This window comes from Ctenocephalides felis, unplaced genomic scaffold (genome assembly GCF_003426905.1).
Source record: "Ctenocephalides felis isolate EL2017-DRISC unplaced genomic scaffold, ASM342690v1 CF-g0.4_SCAFFOLD_03571, whole genome shotgun sequence".
In the NCBI taxonomy this organism is placed as follows: domain Eukaryota; kingdom Metazoa; phylum Arthropoda; class Insecta; order Siphonaptera; family Pulicidae; genus Ctenocephalides; species Ctenocephalides felis.
The window spans coordinates 68,045,368-68,059,973 of NW_020539725.1; the positions used below are offsets into that span (position 1 = coordinate 68,045,368).

The 14,606-nt window shown below is 30.8% G+C and overlaps 3 protein-coding genes and 1 pseudogene across 3 annotated transcripts; 2 read left to right on the top strand and 2 right to left on the bottom strand.

Moving 5' to 3' along the window:
- Positions 1–874: 874 nt before the first annotated feature.
- On the bottom strand, positions 875–2,188 carry LOC113386858. Its single transcript, XM_026624618.1, has 5 exons — positions 2,000–2,188; positions 1,488–1,563; positions 1,315–1,422; positions 1,107–1,216; positions 875–1,044 (listed from the first exon to the last, which is right to left on the bottom strand). The coding sequence occupies exons 1-5, from the start codon at positions 2,057–2,059 to the stop codon at positions 919–921; spliced, it is 480 nt and encodes a 159-aa protein (XP_026480403.1). The 5' UTR covers positions 2,060–2,188; the 3' UTR covers positions 875–918.
- A 2,231-nt stretch (positions 2,189–4,419) lies between these two features.
- LOC113386604 lies at positions 4,420–11,468 on the top strand (annotated as a pseudogene).
- A 556-nt stretch (positions 11,469–12,024) lies between these two features.
- LOC113386605 (5-formyltetrahydrofolate cyclo-ligase-like) lies at positions 12,025–12,413 on the bottom strand. The gene is made up of 2 exons (XM_026624375.1): positions 12,211–12,413; positions 12,025–12,141 (listed from the first exon to the last, which is right to left on the bottom strand). The coding sequence occupies exons 1-2, from the start codon at positions 12,328–12,330 to the stop codon at positions 12,025–12,027; spliced, it is 237 nt and encodes a 78-aa protein (XP_026480160.1). The 5' UTR covers positions 12,331–12,413.
- Positions 12,414–13,553: 1,140 nt separating this feature from the next.
- LOC113386606 (UPF0687 protein C20orf27 homolog) lies at positions 13,554–14,146 on the top strand. The gene is made up of 3 exons (XM_026624376.1): positions 13,554–13,560; positions 13,674–13,847; positions 13,914–14,146. The coding sequence occupies exons 1-3, from the start codon at positions 13,554–13,556 to the stop codon at positions 14,093–14,095; spliced, it is 363 nt and encodes a 120-aa protein (XP_026480161.1). The 3' UTR covers positions 14,096–14,146.
- The last annotated feature ends 460 nt before the right edge of the window (positions 14,147–14,606 follow it).

The window sequence follows — 14,606 nt, forward strand, 5'->3', positions numbered from 1 at the left end:
TTACTCGTAGAGAAAAGTGGTTAAATCAGGATGGATATCTGATGCAGCAGGAGCGTGATTCAATTGAAGATGTTCGCCAGGATATGTCTGGCTATTGCAGCGAAGATGACGATCGGGGTGCAGTTGTGGGTGAGTAGAAATTAGACAAAATTTTTAGTTAAAATGATGAATGAATGAATTAGTTATAACCGCATCAACGACACGATTATTGGTTTGCACTTGCCACGTCAAACGTTTTCCGAATATATTTTTAGATACCAAACGGAATTACGAAAATCCCTTACCAAGTCTAATGACATCGATGGCATTGACTGCAATGTCGACAAGTCTTGTATTAAAAATGAAACCTGGTCAAACAGACACAAGTTATAAGGAACAGCAATGTTAGTTTCAATAGAAGTGCTGAAGAATATTCTCACTAAACGTTCTTACCATTATTATTACCCTCTTGGCAACTGATTCTTTTTTAACTGATCATCATTTTGAAGAGATCACCGGATTTGTTTTTGATTTAAATTTACCGGATGTGAATGAAACTGTTATTTCTTCTGTACATATATTTGATCACGTTTATTTAACAATATTGTGTGTATGTTAAAATGCATTTATGATAAATATATATGGTGTTTGGTTGTTTTTATTGACAAGGAATTATTGTTAACGAAGTATCATCTTTCATTATCCATATATATATAATATATATATATATATAATTTTAAAATAAATTAATTAATCTCCATACGCTTTTCCAAGTTACAATTTTACTTTCCACAAAATAAAAAAAATACAAATATATCATATAGTGCAATTATATACAAAGTAAACATTTATTTTTTAAACAAACACTTCTGTTATAAATTTATAAAATCTCATCAAATTATTAACAAAGAGTATACATTTTCAAACAATTAACAATTTTCATTCTTTCGGAATGTGTATATCTGGAATAAAATTACAATCCAATACATCATGCAGTCGTGTATGCAAATGCCTTAAATTTTCTTCTACCGAATGCAAATAACCTGAAGCAGACTGCAAAATTATCTGAAATAAATGTAACTTTTAATATTGATTTAAAAGATTATATTCAAGGTTTTGTTGAGTACTTGAGACTGCAATAAATTTCTATCGGCTGTGCTCAACTGCTTTATTGCTTTCGATGTTGTACTTGTGTACACATCTGCAATGCTTTTTCTCAGTTTTTGATTACTTTCACCTGTAAAAGATAACATACTTAAGATATATTTGAATATATACATATATACATACACACACATATATATATATATATATATATATATATTTCGTTCTTACATAATTTTTTATGCAACAGTGTATTATATCGTTTTTCATTCTCATCCAAGTTTTTCACAATTTTGTCTCCTGAAGGAGGTATTTGAAATACAGTCGGGGCCTGGTCATCTATAAAAGATTAAAAATTCTTAAATACTTAGCTAGGGCTTTTTTAAAGATTTATTTATTAATACCGTCAGATTCTGGAGCTTCTCCACTTACTATCGAAAGTTCTGAATATTCTAGTCTGCCTTTCTCATAACTGAAAATCTAAATTTATAAACAATTTAGTTAAGTAACTAAATTAAGTTAATGAGCATTGGTGATAATTTTAAATAATAATTTGGAATAGTCATGGATAGAATGCTTCTTTTTCAACTGAAGCGACATGCTTTATTGAAACACAATATTTGATTTAAAATTTTCTGTATACGATGCATGGATGGCATAATAATATAGCATTGAATTACCAATGTATATTAATATCGATGTTTCGGATTTCTTTTACAATAAGCAAAACATTTGTTTTCTATTTTTTTTAACACTATAGCATAACCTATAAGTCGCAATACAGTCGTACATTTATGTATCAATAAACACATAAAGAAAAACAATAATTTTAATATAATACATTATTTTTAATTTTATTTAAGATGCTAGTAGCATTTAGATATATAAAAATAATTTCTTTTTTCTTATTATTTACCTCATCATCATTATCTGATTCTGATGCTTCTCCCAACACAATGCTCCTCATATGAGACATTATTATAGAAACAAATAAATAATAAATAAACAAACAAATAAAAACAAAAAATAATATTTTTATTTCATAAAGTTTTCTTTAAATTTGTAAAATATCAGAATATCACATTTTATATAAACATAACCAATGTTTTCATTTTACTTGCAAGAACTGTCAAAATATTGACTTTTCTCTATTTACATAAATTTTGCTACGCATGCGCAATTTACTGTGTATGTATATTTTTTAAGCATATCATAGATGGCGGTATAGATTCAAATTCAACGTTTGATTTAAAATATAGTTTCTCTAAATATATTATAAAACTAGTTGGTATTGGTATTTTGCTATCATATTGTAATCAATATTTATCATATATATTAAAATCATATATGTTATATAAAATACCCACGGGTAGAAAAGTATATACAAAAAGCAACAATGAAAAATGTATTCTAAATATTGAAATAAATACTTTTGTCTGTCTTGTCTCTGGTATTTTGCCTTGAGGCAAGTTACATCAACTTCTCGATATGTGTAAATAATTGACTATCCATTGAATATCCATGCATAAATAAATTATTTTATTTGGATCGGAATATTTTCTAAAAGCAAATTTTCACAAATCAATCATTTTTATAATTGAACCGGTTTCCGTAGGACTTTAATGGTTTTAATTAAGACTAAGTACTCTATCGTTATAAAAATTATCTCTATAGTTATAAAAATATCGTTATAAGTAAATCGTCTAATTTTAATTTTAACGTCAAAAAACTACTATTTGATAAATTTTTAAAATTAAACTACTTGTAAGGCCGTAATGTTTCAGTAAGTTTTATAAGACCATGATATTTATCACCAAGAAAAGTTCCATAAAAAACGGCTTATATATTTTGTTCAACAGTTAATTACAAGAAAACGGTTCGGTAGATTATCACCAAAAACTAATCAGTATCATTCCCAACTAATATCATTCTAACAGTTTTTGATTTTTAAAATCGATTCGGTAGCATGATCTTAAATTGGACGAAAAGTTTAACACTTTTTTTCAAATTACAAAGAAACGGCTCGGCAGATCGTCTCACATAACAGACACAAACGATAGTCCTCATTGAGATACATCAAATGGCTTTTGAATTTCTGAAATCGATTCAGGGGTTTTTGAGCAAACGTCAATGAAAAGTCTAATTTGGACAAATGCCAAAAAAACGATATTAATTTTTGCAAACTTTGTCGAATTTTTAAAGCTAAACGAGTCGTCGTAAGGCCGTAATATTTTAGTATGATCTATAAGACTATGGTAATTACCGTCAAAAAAATCATAAAACTCGTCGAAAATATTTTTTAACACTTTTTTTATAAGAAAACGCCCCCCGGCCGATCTTTACCAAAAACTAATCAGCACGATTCCCAATCAATATTTTTCGAACGGTCTTTGAATTTCTAAAATCGATTCAGAATTGCGGGCTAAAACGTGGATGAGAAAAAGTTTATTTTTCTACTATTTATAAGGAAACGGCTTGGCTGATTCTTGCGCAAAGCTGATAAGTAAACGTCAATTTACGGCAAAAATTCTCACATACGCATATTTTTTTCAAATTTGGTTCTATTCGATTCAAATAGGATTTTCTAACGAAAATATAAATAATTCAAAAAACGTTCGATTCGTATTTATAAGCAGACGTGCTGATTAGATTAGAAGGCAGGTCTAGCCGTTCCGAAGATACGGGGCAAAAATTGCCAAAAACGGTAACTCAGTTTTTAAGAGAACGGAGCATTCGCTTTTGATAATTCAAAAAATATTTTACTTTTATTTACAAGATGAAGAACTGTTCAAATTTTTGGGAGGGCAGGTCCAGCGCTTATGAACTCTCAATAAAAATAACTTAAAAAAATGTCATTTGGCGGTCAAAAATATTTATTGGACATATGTATATCGAATTATCACATATTTTATAGAGATTTTAATAATGCGCGCACATTTTGTGTAATTTTTTTTTGGGTACCGTACCAAGATTTTTAATTACGGTACGGAAAGTTTCAGCAAGTTGCCTTAAAGCATGATGCCATACACCACTAGTTTGATTTAACGGAAGGAAAAATCTGCAAATTCGTTAACGTTTTCCTCACTAACGTAACTGTACTTAATTCCGTTAATATGTGCATACAATATAAACTAAAGCTCAAAATTCAATTGTTCTATATTTCAAATTCGCACGTAAATTATTTCGTTCCTCCGATCATACGATTTTGCATAATTGAATTACAAATGTTGAAAATTTGAATTAGAATATTTGCGCGCTAATTAGCCATCATTTTTCAGTGTAGTGGTGGTAGTCTATCGCGTAGGTTCAAGGTTGGTCGCTATGAGTTTGCAAATTTGACAGAAAACATCAGAACTTTCAAAATATTTCGTAATAAAAATAATAAAGTGATACTGAAATTCTAATTCTTTCCACAAACAAACTCACAAATCTGTAACGTATCATTATCTACGATTATTTTAAATTTATTTGAAATGTCATTGAATCAATTAAATTCGTAACCTTGTTTTCAAGAGTGACGTGTAAAACGATATTATAAACACATAGGCCCTCAAAGGGCCAAGATGACCTCAGATATGGACTTGTCGGGACCCGACATATGCAGGGTGTGCCGTTCAGAAGGATTAACAGACCGACCTTTGTTCCATCCTTGTATTTGTACAGGCAGTATAAAATGGATTCATCAAGAATGTCTAATGCAATGGATGCGCTATTCAAGAAAGGAATACTGCGAATTATGCGGACACAGATTCTCCTTCACCCCCATTTATTCCCCAGACATGCCTAGGAGGCTCCCAATACGAGACGTAGCAGGTGGCTTATTGAATTCAGTCGGCACTGCTGTCAAATACTGGTTGCATTACACATTAGTAGCCCTAGCATGGCTCGGTGTTGTACCTCTAGCAGCATACCGTATCTACAGGTGCCTATTCTCCGGGTCCTTGGACTCGGTTTTAACTTTACCTTTAGATATGCTATCCCCTGACAATATAGCCGCTGATGTTTTTCGTGGTTGTTTTGTCGTAACATGCACATTATTTGCATTCATTGGTCTAGTCTGGCTGAGAGAACAGATTCTACACGGTGGTGGCCCCGACTGGTTAGAATTAGGAGATAATAATAATGGAAATGTAAATAATCCTCCAGAACCTGTAATTCCACAACCGAATCCAGAATTTGATCCGGCGATAATTAATGAAATGCATCCTGTAGATGAGCAAATAAATAATGAAGTGCCACCAAATAATGCACCGATTGAAGAACCTGAGCCGGAGGTGGTAGCTAATGCTGATGAGGCTAATTGGAATCCTATGGAATGGGATCGAGCTGCGGAGGAATTGACATGGGAACATCTTTTAGGCCTAGATGGATCTTTAGTGTTTTTAGAACATGTTTTTTGGGTGATTTCTATAAATACATTGTTTATTATTGTTTTTGCTTTTGTACCGTACCATATTGGACGCATAGTCATTGAAAGTTTGGGACTGCTGAAACCTGGATCTGGTCTGTTGCATTTTAATGGATTGATAACTACACTGGTCGGATATTGTATAATTGGAATATTTTTAATCGAATTGCATTCGGCAGCTAAATTATTGGGACTTATAAGACCTAGAAGGATTTTAGGATTGTGCTACATTTATGTCAAGGTAAAGAAATAAATATTTTATCTACTCTACACAATAATTAAGAACTACTTGAAAAATTATATTGTAATGAAAAATATCAAAATATCATAACTTTTTTTTTAGTTTTCTATAGTTATCTATATATTTATATATATAGTTATATATTTCTATAGTTAGTATAGTTTTTTAGTTTTCTATATATAAATCTTGAAATCAATTATAGATTTTAGCGCATGTAAATGCTGCAAGATTTTTATGCTTTATGGGGATATTCTAGTGTAGAGGCATGATATTTGTCATTTTTGAATCATTGTAAAAAATAAGCAATTTTTATACTATCATATTTTCATAAATCCTTTTATTAGCATTACGAGAGTAATTGATTATGATTGCAACTCTCCTAATAATCTGAAATATTAAGAGAACTAGTAGAGCATGGCGTGGTGCCTTAAGGCAAATTGATGGTGCTTCCCGGATCGTAACAAAATGTTCGAAGAATAATAAATATTTTCAAATAAATCATAAATACTGTAAAAATGTTTAATATTTATAAAAATTATATATACTGAATTATACAAAGATAAAATTATTTATTTAAGGTATATAAATGAGCTTCAGAAATTTAGAAAATCAAAATCTGAATTATTTTCGATATAGATTTTTTTTTAATTAAATTTTGCGATAATTTTATTTTTCTAAAAGCAATTGTTTGGTCAACACAAGCAGAAAGTGATTTGAATCATTCAAATCGGATGCTTAGTTCTCTCAAAAACTCCAATTTTTTGCACATTTAGCTCGGTATCTTCGAAATGGCTGGACCTACCTTTGCTAAAAACTAATCACCACTTTTCCTAATCATTACAAATTTAATGTTTTTTCGATCATTCAAATCGGATACTCCATTCTCTCAAAAGCTCAATTTTTGCTTTCTGCACTCTTTGCTCCGTAATTCCGTAACGGCTGGACCTGCCTTGTCTATAAACTAATCAGCACATCTTTTTTTCAATAGGAATCGAATGTTTTTTAAACGTGGACGAAAAATTGCGGTCACACAAAACACACATAGATACACATCCAATTTTTTCTGAGGTATGCCAAAATGTTAAGAAAACCCTGAAACGTAAAGATATGCAAAAGTCTCATTTTCGATTTTTTTGCTAGAACTCATTCTACGGGAACTTAAAAACTAGTAGAGCATGACATCGTGGTTTAAGCCAAATTACTGGAATTTTCCATACAAAAATTTAAATTTTTTAGATAAAATTAGAGTTTTGAAAATTTTGAAATCTAATCATTCCTTTATAGGTATCATTATTATCAGTGGTCGAAATTGGAGTCTTACCACTAGTTTGTGGATGTTGGCTTGACATTTGTTCACTGCCAATGTTTGATGCCTCCTTGAAAGACAGACTGGTCAGTTTCAAAGTGGCACCAGGCACCTCGATGTTCATCCATTGGCTAGTCGGAATGGTGTATGTATACTATTTCGCATCGTTCGTTCTTCTGCTACGAGAAGTTCTTAGGCCTGGTGTATTATGGTTCTTGAGGAACTTGAACGATCCTGATTTCAGTCCGATTCAGGTATAAAACATTTTATCATATTAACCATTGCATAATTTTTTGCATAAGAAGTTGTGGTGTTTTAGGAAATGATACATATGTCGGTGTTGAGACATGCGAGGCGCTTTGTTTGCAGTGCGGAGTGAAATGTGTTGGCCGGCTTTCTTACCTTATGCAGTTGCCGTACATGCTGATGCACAAATTAACGAATTGAGCTTGGAGTTACTTCTGTTACAGGTGTGTAAACTAGATGTATGAAGCATTTTGCCTTATGGCAAGTGCATGAACTTTCCGAAATCTTTATGTTAATTTATGAGTGCTTTATAAGTATACCGAGAAATTATATCACATTATAATGTGAGAATCTATTGCAGATTATTCTATTTTGAATTTTTTTCTATTACACAATGATCACGTGCCTAATACACACGGAGTATTTTCTAAAAACGCGGCCGATTAATTCAGATTTTAATTAATTTTTATAATTCAACTGCTTACCGTGAGGCTATAATATTTTAGTATGTTCAGAAAAAAATTAACCATCAATTACCAAGAAACTGTCTGGCCGATCTTTGTCAAACAACGCGATATACAAATGAAACCTTTCGAATAGTTTTTGATTTTCAAAATCGGTTCAGAATTTTTAGCTAAAACGTTTACGAAAAAATGCACTTTCACTTTTTTGGTAATTTTAAAGAAACTGTTCGGCCGATGGATCGTATAAAATAAACAACGTTAGTGCTTATCAAGTTGCATCGAAAGGCTTTTAAATTTTTGAATTCGGTCCAGCACTTTTTGACGAAACATTGGCCAAAGGCTTGACACATGCTTTTTCCAAATTTGGTATTATTTGATTCAGAGTGACTTGGTACATAGAGAAAACATAAAGTTTGCAGAACGGATTTTCTGGCGAAAATAAACTTTTCCTTCAGGATGTTAAAAAATATATACAAAATTATTAATATATATTTCACACCGTTTTACACTGATGATGGGTTCCATAAAAACTCGTGCAACTCGAAAAATTTACTTCTATATGAAAAAACCGTGCTAAACGAAAATCACTATGAAAAACACATTAAACGAAAAATAAATATCAATATATTTAATATCAAACATATTTAATATTATTTCAATAATGATATAAATTTAAAAAAAAAAATCAAATATAAAAAAACCTATTTTACGCTATCAATTATATATAAACGCTAGGGCGAGTCGGTTTAAAAGTCACTTAGGCGCATATGATCTTGTTTTCGGATTCGGAAAATCAAAATAAGATACTAATAACAAAAACTAATACCAAAAACGATAGATTTTTGCAATTTTTGTATTGTGGACGTCTCATGACAAGTCCCAGAGGGTTGAACCATGGGCATAAAAAGTTAGTGGGGTCAGTCATACATTCGGACTTGATTCTCTAAATGGGTCAAAACGAAAAAAACTTGACCCTAATCTTTGGGCCAATGCACGGAACATCAGAATTCATTTTAGGTATGGGTTTTTCAGCAAAATATCTTATTTTGATCCCAAGTATCCGAAAATGATATGTGTCTAAGCGACTTTTTTTGACCCATGCAAACCGACCCGCTCTAATAAACACTAATTAAATACAATGATGTTTTTGTTTTAGCATTACAAACAAACTAGCTTATGCATATAAAAAACTAGCTGTAAGTGAATTCTGTCTTAAGGCAATTAGGGATCGTGCCCTTAAGGCAAATTGCTGGAACTTCCCGTACCAAAAATTATTATTTTTTAAAAAACGATAACATTTTTGAAAAAATTTTACTTCGAAAAAAATATAGATTTTTAAGAGAGAAAATTATAAATTTGACAAAAAAATACTTTTTTTTAAAAAAAAAAATTTTTTATTGAAAAAAAAATTTTTTTGAGAAAAAAATTTTTCTTTGAAAAATAAAAAAATTTTTTGAAGAAAAATGTTTTCTTTATTTTGACATATTTTGAAATTCTGAACTTTTTTTCAAAGCAATCGCACTGCTTGAACTGCATAGAGACGAAATGTCAAAGCTCGCAGGTGCCGCGCCGCCGTCTAACGCAAAGCATTGGTACGGAAACCCACATAAATGTAAAAAAATTCATACTTATTGTTAAAATCTCTATAAAGTATCTGACAATTTGATGTGCATATGTCTAATGATCATTTTTAACCGCCGCCCGAATGGCATTTTTTTTTACTTTTTTTATTAGATCTCCGAACCGCTAGACCTGCCTTCATGAAAATTTGATCAATTCTACATCTTGTCAATACAAGTAAAATGTTTTTGAATTATTCAATCGGACGCTCCGTTCTCTTAAAAACGGAGGGGACCGTTTTTGGCACTTTTTTGCCCCGATTTTGGAACGGCTGGACCTGCCTTTGCCAAAAAACTAATCAGCACGTCTCCTTATCAATACGAATCGAATGTTTTTTGAATTATTCAAATCGGTTGATCCGTGTTCACGAAATCGTCGACGAAAAATTTGTATCCGCACATACATACACACACGTACATTACATACATACATACATACATACATACATACATACATACATACACACACACACACACACACACACATACATCCATTTTTCTAAGGTATGCCAAAATGTTCAGAAACCTCTGAAACGTAAAGATATATAAAAATTTTTCATTTTCGATTTTTTTGCGATTACTATAACTTACCCTACGGGAAGTTAATTAAGTTTTGATCATAAAATGGTAAGTTTCCATCTTATTCACATATATATTTTCCTAATATATTCGTAACTGTAACATACGTTTTGTTGGTAGAACAATGAAAACGTTTAGATATAAAAAAATTATAGTTTAGTATTTATATTTCGTTTTGTAAGTGCAAAATAATTAAATTATTTAGTTAAAATAAATTATTTTCAAAAAACCGTTGTAAAACGAGTTACCGGGTAAAACGGGGGAAAGGTGTAATTATCTACCCGTCAGAGAAATTTTCGCGAGAAAAATCCGCATCGATAATTGAATGTTTTCTTAACATTCCACTTAGTTATAATTTTATAATTATGTTAGGTAATCTTACCGGCCCTGCTAGAACAATCCCATACCCGCATTGGCTGAAAGCACTAATGCGAACTTGGTGCCGCGGGAGTATCTCATGGGCTGCTAGATTTGAGATCGTATCTACTAGGAGATGAAGGAGATACTATACTAAATACTGAAAATGCTGATAATCCACCTCCTGCACAACCTGCTATTGATCCCGCAGCAGGTCTCGGAGCAGCTCACCAAGCATTAATCCACAGAGATGATCCAATCGGTTACCAGCCTTATGTAAGACCACGATTTTTCGCCCTGAGAATGATCGGTTTATTGATACTTGTTGCGATCAGTTTGGTCCTGGCCAGTCTTGTGGCGTTGACTGTTCCTGTGTGGCTGGGAAGACATGGTATGTGTCTTTGGCTTGTTGGAGGTCCTCCGACCACCGCAGTTGCAACAAAGGCTGGGACAAATCCGAAGGTCCAAGGACGAGTTCATGAGCTGTACACAGCGGCGTGCGGGATGTACTTATGCTGGTTGGGGGCCACGTGCTTTGGCACTTTTGGCCAGTGGTTGCCGCAAGGACGAGCAGCAATTATGCGAAGATTTTAAACAATGGGTCTCTGTCGGAGCGGCGTGTTCTTCTATCAGCTGTGCTGTTACTTGGAGTGATTCCTATGTTATTTGGATTGCTGCTAGAATTTTGTAGTCGTGATGCCTTTACGTGTTCCCTTGGAACAAACAACAAACGTTTTCCTCTGGCAGGATGGGCGTTGGGAGTTTTTGTATACCAAAATAGCGTGCGCCATAACTATGATGGGACCTGATTGGAGTCTCCGAAGAGCCATCGGGAAAGGTATCGAGACGGGATAAGAGAAATAGATATTGTGTTTATAATTCGTGATTTAGCAAGCCCTGTTATCACGAGTTTTTGGATTAGCGTTAGCTGTACCATATGTTGTCGCGCATTCGATAGCGCCCTTGTCATAACAAATAAGCATACTTTAACATTAATTACTAGAAAAATATACCCTTTCCTACTACTAATTTGTCTCGTAGCAGGTATAATTGTATTTCAAGTTAAACAGTTCAAAAAGTTGTACGAACACATAAAGAACGATTAATATCTAGTAGGCCAAAGGCTGTTAACTACGATCACAGAAGGCATCGGATCAAGCTTTAACATCTAGAATTAATTTAATTGATAAATCACTGGCGACTCACTCCATTTATTTTAATGAAATCTTTGAAGCTATTGTACACAAAACTACCCTCTTAGACTGACATATTTTCATACGAATGTATTTTTGCATTCGTTTATAAAAATAGTTTTTGATAAATAATGTAGGATATTAATATAAATATATATATAGGTTTTTACTGTTTTCAAATAAGGATATTTAAAACAGCCAATGACCTAGTGGATACTAAAACGAATGCTCGGATATGAAAAATGATGATGAGATCTATATTAACATTTTGTTAAACTGCAGTAAATTTGAAGAGTTATATATTTTGTATAAATGCATTATGAAATTGTATATTTATTTTTGTTTATTGTAATTTTTTGTATATATTTGAGAACAATATTTGTGGGTTAAAACGGATCTCTTGTGAAACGAAAAATCATTTCATTATGTATAATACAGCACTTTCAGGCTGTTTTATATTCCATTTTGTCAACGGCAAAGTATTATAATCCTCCATCGAATGTAAAGCTAGCATTCATGTCATCGCCTTCACTTCTTATTATTCTTGAACATATCTTGAATTATAGGCTCTGTGTCTATCTCATTGCTCGTGCTGAGGTAAATTGAGACTCGTTTACTGTTTTTATAAACTGGCAGTTGTTGAAGCTGGAGAATTAATTAGTAAGTTCTTAGAATTATCAATATTAATATGTTTCAAATTGATTATTATCTCACCTTTTTGAATACATTTTCAGATTGCAACAACTTATCTTTCTCTTCCAAAAGTCCAAGTTTGCTTTTAATACTTTTTCTCAAAGTATTTTTAGCGGATTGTATACAGGCATGTCCAGACATTTTATTGTTAAATGAAACTGCTGTAAAAATTTCTTGGAATGACCTTTGGTTGATATTAACTTGACCTGTACTGTATATATAGGTCAGACATAAAAACACTGATTAAGATTATAGAATGTAAACATTAGATAAGAAACAAAACAAACATCGATATTCATCAAAACAGTGTAAAGATAGATAAAAGAAGAGTAAAAATACATATCTGAAAGGGAATTATTGTTTTAAACAGGAAATTGAATAAGGTAATCTACATAATATTTTCATATATTTAATATAAAACTAACTCCGAACTTTATTTTATATTACAAATTTATCTTATTTAATTTTAAAACTTTACAAGATAAATTGAGGTTATGTTTTCCACAATATACATCAATGCACAAGTATTACAACAGAACGTTAAATAAATTTTTATTTAATATTTATAACACTTATTCGAGTGAATTAATTAACTCAGAATATAAATTGTATCAATAATTTTCAATTTTATTTGAAGTTTTCATAACATTTGTAAACAGAAACTGTCAAAATATCAAAATGGCATTACAATCAAATAATATTTGGAAATAAATAGAACAAGCGAATAAATTAGTAAACAACAGTATAGCACTCAAACATTCATAAATTATGTTTAATTTAATACAAATATGTTTATATTATATTAATATATTAATTTATTTTATTTAAGTTTAAAGTTTTACTATAATTAATTGAGGTTATGTTCTTCACAATGGACACCAATGTAAATATCTTCTTTTTCATTTAATATTTATTTATTTTTTATAATACTTTAAAGTAAATTTTGTGAATTTAACAAATAAAGAATTTCTACAGAATATAAATAGATGAACTGCAAAATGTCAGGTAAGTTAGATATAAATATAAATATTATAACCTCAATTTCAATGTCAAAATAAATCTTGTCTTTTTGGAAATAAATAGAACAAGCGAATAAATTAGTAAACAACAGTTATAGCACTCAAACATTCATAAATTTGTTTAATTTAATACAAATATGTTTATATTATTAATTAATCTATTAATTTATTTATTTAGTTTAAAGTTTTACTATAATTAATTGAGGTTATGTTCTTCACAATGGGACCCAATGTAAATGTCTTCTTTTTCATTAATATTTATTTATTTTTTATAATACTTTAAAGTAAATTTGTGAATTTAACAAATAAAGAATTTCTACAGAATATAAATAGATGAACTGCAAAATGTCAGGTAAGTTAGATATAATATAAATATTATAACCTCAATTTCAATGTCAAAAAAATCTTGTCTTTTACTTATTTTATTTATCTATTACCCCAGAGCACCATGTGAGATTTGACAAGCTGCTGCTTCCCGATCCAGAAACGTTGAAAAACAAATATCATTCCAAAAAGTGGGACCAAAAGACATATTAGTTCATTTAGGATTCTTACAAATTGACCATCGATACAAAATAACTTTCTGCATCCCCAAATCAACCCTCGACATACCAAATCTGATACCCGATGCAAACAAATGTAGAAGCATAGAATATTCTATTATAGAATTCATCGAAGGTATGAATGAGTACAAATTTATTCTAGATTTCAAAGCAATTTGTGAACACATTGTTGAAGAAGTGATTACTTTGAGTAACTTGGATAATTTTAAAGATATAAGGATTATTTTAAGAGCTACTATCATTGGTAAAGGTAAAGGTACTCCGATGGTTAGGAAAGGAGTTAAATCAGTTGAAGTTATGGAGCACAGTGAATCTGATAGTTGAATATAAGTTGGATATGTGGGAGTATTAGGTTTGATCTCATAAACATGTATTAACGCCTGGTAGTTTTATAAGTTTTTATATAAATATAAGTATTAGTTTATTGTGCTGTAATTTAAAGAAATCTATTGCCTTCTAGATTTTTTTAATAAGTTTTTATTGCAATGTAGATTATAATATCGTACAGAAATATATTATTAAACTGCCTTCATCCATTGTTTATATATAAAATAGAATATAAACATGAATTGATATCATAATTGGCTTTTCAGAAATATTATAAAACTTTCGGCATTTAAAATTTTGATGATGGTGCTGTGGAATTGACAAAAACTTAATTTGTAATAAATTGAGAAGTTGTACTCCTAAGTACTCCGTTGTGTTGAAATAAAATAAATATGAGCAAGGCCAAATATGTATTTATTATTAGTATCAGGTGCACTATAGTATTAATTTGAAGACCGAAAATATAATAATTTTTAAAAAATATATTGTTTATGCATAGAAAAAGTAA

Bases quoted from the DNA above. Each gene is read 5' to 3' on its own strand.
- LOC113386858 (XM_026624618.1), bottom strand. From the start codon at position 2,059: ATGTCTCATATGAGGAGCATTGTGTTGGGAGAAGCATCAGAATCAGAT. The intron at 1,423-1,487 runs GTATTAATAAAT...AATCTTTTATAG, and splicing joins AGAAGCTCCAGAATCTGACG to ATGACCAGGCCCCGACTGTA. The intron at 1,217-1,314 runs GTAAGAACGAAA...TATCTTTTACAG, and splicing joins ACTGTTGCATAAAAAATTAT to GTGAAAGTAATCAAAAACTG.
- LOC113386605 (XM_026624375.1), bottom strand. From the start codon at position 12,330: ATGTCTGGACATGCCTGTATACAATCCGCTAAAAATACTTTGAGAAAA. The intron at 12,142-12,210 runs GTGAGATAATAA...TTAATTCTCCAG, and splicing joins CTGAAAATGTATTCAAAAAG to CTTCAACAACTGCCAGTTTA.
- LOC113386606 (XM_026624376.1), top strand. The intron at 13,848-13,913 runs GTAGAAGCATAG...AATTTATTCTAG, and splicing joins GATACCCGATGCAAACAAAT to ATTTCAAAGCAATTTGTGAA.